Consider the following 3973-nt stretch of genomic DNA (forward strand, 5'->3'; position numbering starts at 1 on the left):
GAAGGAAGGGGAGGGGAAGTTTATAAGTTAAAGGGTCGGGCTGCAACAGGGCGGTCTAGGTCGGGCATGGAATCGATCGGTCCGGTCGAGCGCCCGACGGGCTAGGACCCCACACCGGGACCGCCCGATTACTAAACAAGCCCGACACATTTAGTAATCGGGTCGGGCTTTAACCGGGCGGGCTCGGTCGGGCCTAGAATTGACACCTCTACTTATTATAGTCGTTAAGTATTACTTTAAATAATAGTGGACATGCCCACAAGACTTGGGGAGAGAGAGAGAGAGAGAGAGTTAGGGGTGTCATGGGCCGGGCTTATCCTAGCCCAACCCTAGGAGCATTGACCTAAACCCAAGTCCAACCCGACATTGCAAGGGCCTAGCATACCCTCAACCCAGCTTGACCCTAGCAGGGTTTTTGCAAGCCCCATCCGACCCTGATTCACCTTGAATATCATGGCCATTGAATCATGGAACTAACAAAACCCATCACAACCCACTTATGTTAAGTCCAGTCTTTAATAAAATAGGTTCCTATTTAAGAGAAGCTTGGCTCGAACCCTAATTGCACTAAGCATTATTTTTACATATTATTCTCTTAGAGAAGAGAAGAGAGCTTGAGAGGGAAAATAGTGTATTCTTCATCTTCAAGCAAAGGTTTAAGCCATTAGAGTGGTATAGTCAAACAAAGCTCGTGACCTTATGCTATATTCCTTTGAAAGAACATTCACCTGTGCGTTCTAGGTAACCTACGAACTTAGTACTGATTTGTTATCGCATATGTTCATCAAGATCCTGGTTTCATTAAATTTTTATAATGGTATTCATATCGTATCCAATTACTAAATCTCTTTCCATTTCATCTCTACCTTTTAGCACCAAATCCAAATCTTGGGAAGCAACTACTTCACAATACATGTCTTTTCACATTCTTTATTTCACATAACTTAAAATACATATATACATATCTTTCACATATAATTACAAAGGAAATAATTATTACAACAACAATCTTTTTCTGATTTATACAAGGGGACTTCTACAAGAATCATAAATCATTTCGAAATATTTCTCCACTTCATTGCAAATATCAGAAAAGTGAAAATCACCAAAAGGTATGGTAACCTCTTCAAGAAACCCCAAGCCCATGAAGTATTGAAATGATAATAATGCATAGAACTTTCCTTAATCATCTCATAATATGTCTCCACTTCTTCAGAAATCCCAGAAAAATAAAAATTATCAAAAGGTATTGTAACCTCTTCAAGAAGTTTATTAAATAACTCAGAAACCTTTTCAGGTCTACCAAATAAGTTATCAATAATTTTATTCTTCTGAAGCAACTCAACATCCTTAGGAGAGACAATAAGACCATCCATGAAAGCTGCATAAGCTGTAACATATTTGGTACAATCACTGTGACTCTGTTCATAGGCAATTAAATTTCTGAGAAATGATTCTGTCCAATCTCCAATTTTTATAGGTGGAATACTCAAATCTTGTCTATTAAAAGTTATCTCAAACAAACAAGTTTGAGAACCCCACTTAAATTTCACCTTGCCTTGATCATGAAGCTCTGTTGCACTATGAATAGATCTGAAATTCCCATAATTTTGTGATGCTGTTGATGATGATGGAAGATGAAGTTGTCTTACGAAATCAAGCAAATGTCGCGTTTCATCATTTTGATCATCTGATTCTTCTTCATTCTCCGGTAAATTTTCGAAATCAATTAAATTTCTATCTCTTGCTACTCGAAAAATTCCTTCTAAAAAAAGTCTTCCAAAGCTTTCACGTCGATGCAACATCATTTCACCAAAGAAAGTCCGGCTAAGATAATTGAGATGAGTAGCTCGAGCTTCAGAATTTCCCCTATTCAATAAGGTTTTCAATTTCTGAAGAACAAAGAAAGGAATTTGATTTTCAAGTAAAATGAGATCTCTCATTATAGTACGAGACATCCATGTCTTACTCAATAAAGGATCTTCGCGGTATTGTTCCCATCTATCTCTTCTAAGAAAAAGTTCAAGAATGAAGCAACCATCCATTAATAGCATTTTGATGAACTCATCTTTTTTAAGATTGATGATTTCTGAATAACATTTTCGAGCTTTTTCTTCCAAATCTGTCAATGCATTGATGTAATCAACCACGTTTACCTGAGAATTTCGGCGTAGAAATTCATTGAGGTACTGTAATTTATGTGTTTCCATGGGTTTTAAGTGTTGTTTGTTACGGTGGAAAGGGCCGATTGTGACCAAGTGAGGTGTGTAAGCTTCTGGTTTTACTTTGCGTAGCATCACTGGAACTCTGTAAATTGTACAATTGGATGGTAATGTTGGTACCTGTTGCAGTTCTTTCTCTATTGATTCCACCAACATACTAACTCCAGACATTTGTGGTTTCTTCTTGGCAAAAATTCAATAACCAAGGTTGGAGATCGAAACACTACAAGAAAAACAAAAATCAATCAATACAACCATTGGATAGAGATGATATGGCCGAGATTAATCAGGTGTCAAACTTCAAGACCTAATTATTGATGAAAAGGTTCTCTAAACCGCCAGGGCAAGGTATCTGAGTTCGGATCCCCTCCTTTGTAGGTAACCAACCCATCTTATCTCACACCATTCATGGGGTGTGGGGAGATTAATCAGGTGTCAAACTTCAAGACCTAATTATTGATGAAAAGGTTCTCTAAACCGCTAGGGCAAGGTACCTGAGTTCGGATCCCCTCCTTTGTAGGTAACCAACCCATCTTATCTCACACCATCCATGGGGTGTGGGGACCACACCCCATGAATGGTGTGAGATGGGGCGGGGGATTATCCTCAAGGGAGAGGAACCTGATTTAAGGTACAGTTGTCTATCCATATATCTCTTTTACACATGAAATGACCTCACTGCCATGCAACATACAATACCGTTTTGATGCACCTTATTGGGGCACTCCTCTATGCCGGTTATAGTGGCATGAATTGTGCTTGAATTGGCATGCACCCTCTTAGTGCACTACCAAATTAATGTGCACCCTTTTGATAGTCTTTATTTTTTTGAAGTGTTATTATGTCATATGGAAAACTTTAATTTGTTAGGGCTGAAATTGGATTGTTGGGCTCCTCTCCTGTGTGGCACGGTGTGCAGTGCACATCGTGCGGTTGGGAAGCCTCGATCCACATACTAGCATGTCGGGATGTGTGCTAGCGTATGGATCGGAGCTCCCCATCCGCATGATGTGCATTGCATGTTATGCGCTTGTGCGCCGGAGAGGAGCCAGATCTGCTGAAATTTGACATATGACTAAGGGACAAGAGTATCAAAAATGAAAAAAGAGACAACATGGTCTACCAATCTATAAAATTCGGGCCCACTAAACTGCCAGATGGGCAGATCAATGGGTCATGTAGGAAACACATCCTTATGGTCTTAAAAGTGCTTTTTAAGAAACTCTGTATCACATATCATATACTAGCTAGATTCATATTTCTTTTTTATTTAGTTTCCCCTTTTATGAAGTTTGATTGGATACGAGATTGAGGGGAAAAAAACAAAGCTATATGAGGATGTCATGTTCCTGGCTGGCAATATGTTTGGCCACATAGTTCTCACAGAACCAGAGCAGAGTCGAACCAAAAAAGGAAAAAATAGGTTGAAATCAATAAATAGGCTGAGCAATTGGTCCAAAATTTTAAAGAGAGACAAGAGCAAACCAAAAAATGAAAAATAAGAAAAGAATCCAAACGATAAAAAGAAAAATAGATTGAAATCAAAACAAGAATTTACAAGAGCACCATATTATAGGAAAGTTAAAGAGAAGAGACAAACAGGACAGAAACCATTCATCAAGAGGATGGATGCTTACAAGTGCACTTTGTGGCCGCCAATTGCCGACGGGTCTCGCAGATGAGTGAGCAAGCTCGCTTCGTGAAATGTGGATTTTTATTTTTTGAGGGGGTAGAAATGAGGAGTTTTGTTT

The 3973-nt window shown here is 39.0% G+C and overlaps 1 protein-coding gene across 1 annotated transcript; it reads right to left on the bottom strand.

Annotated features, from left to right (window-relative positions):
* Positions 1-1052: 1052 nt before the first annotated feature.
* On the bottom strand, positions 1053-2437 carry LOC122654998 (UPF0481 protein At3g47200-like). The gene has a single exon (XM_043849252.1). It carries the CDS (start codon positions 2391-2393, stop codon positions 1053-1055), a length of 1341 nt encoding a protein of 446 aa, XP_043705187.1. The 5' UTR covers positions 2394-2437.
* Positions 2438-3973: the final 1536 nt, after the last annotated feature.

This window comes from Telopea speciosissima, chromosome 3 (genome assembly GCF_018873765.1).
Source record: "Telopea speciosissima isolate NSW1024214 ecotype Mountain lineage chromosome 3, Tspe_v1, whole genome shotgun sequence".
Lineage (NCBI taxonomy): Eukaryota > Viridiplantae > Streptophyta > Magnoliopsida > Proteales > Proteaceae > Telopea > Telopea speciosissima.

Coding starts and splice junctions, on each gene's coding strand:
- LOC122654998 (XM_043849252.1), bottom strand. CDS start 2,393: ATGTCTGGAGTTAGTATGTTGGTGGAATCAATAGAGAAAGAACTGCAA.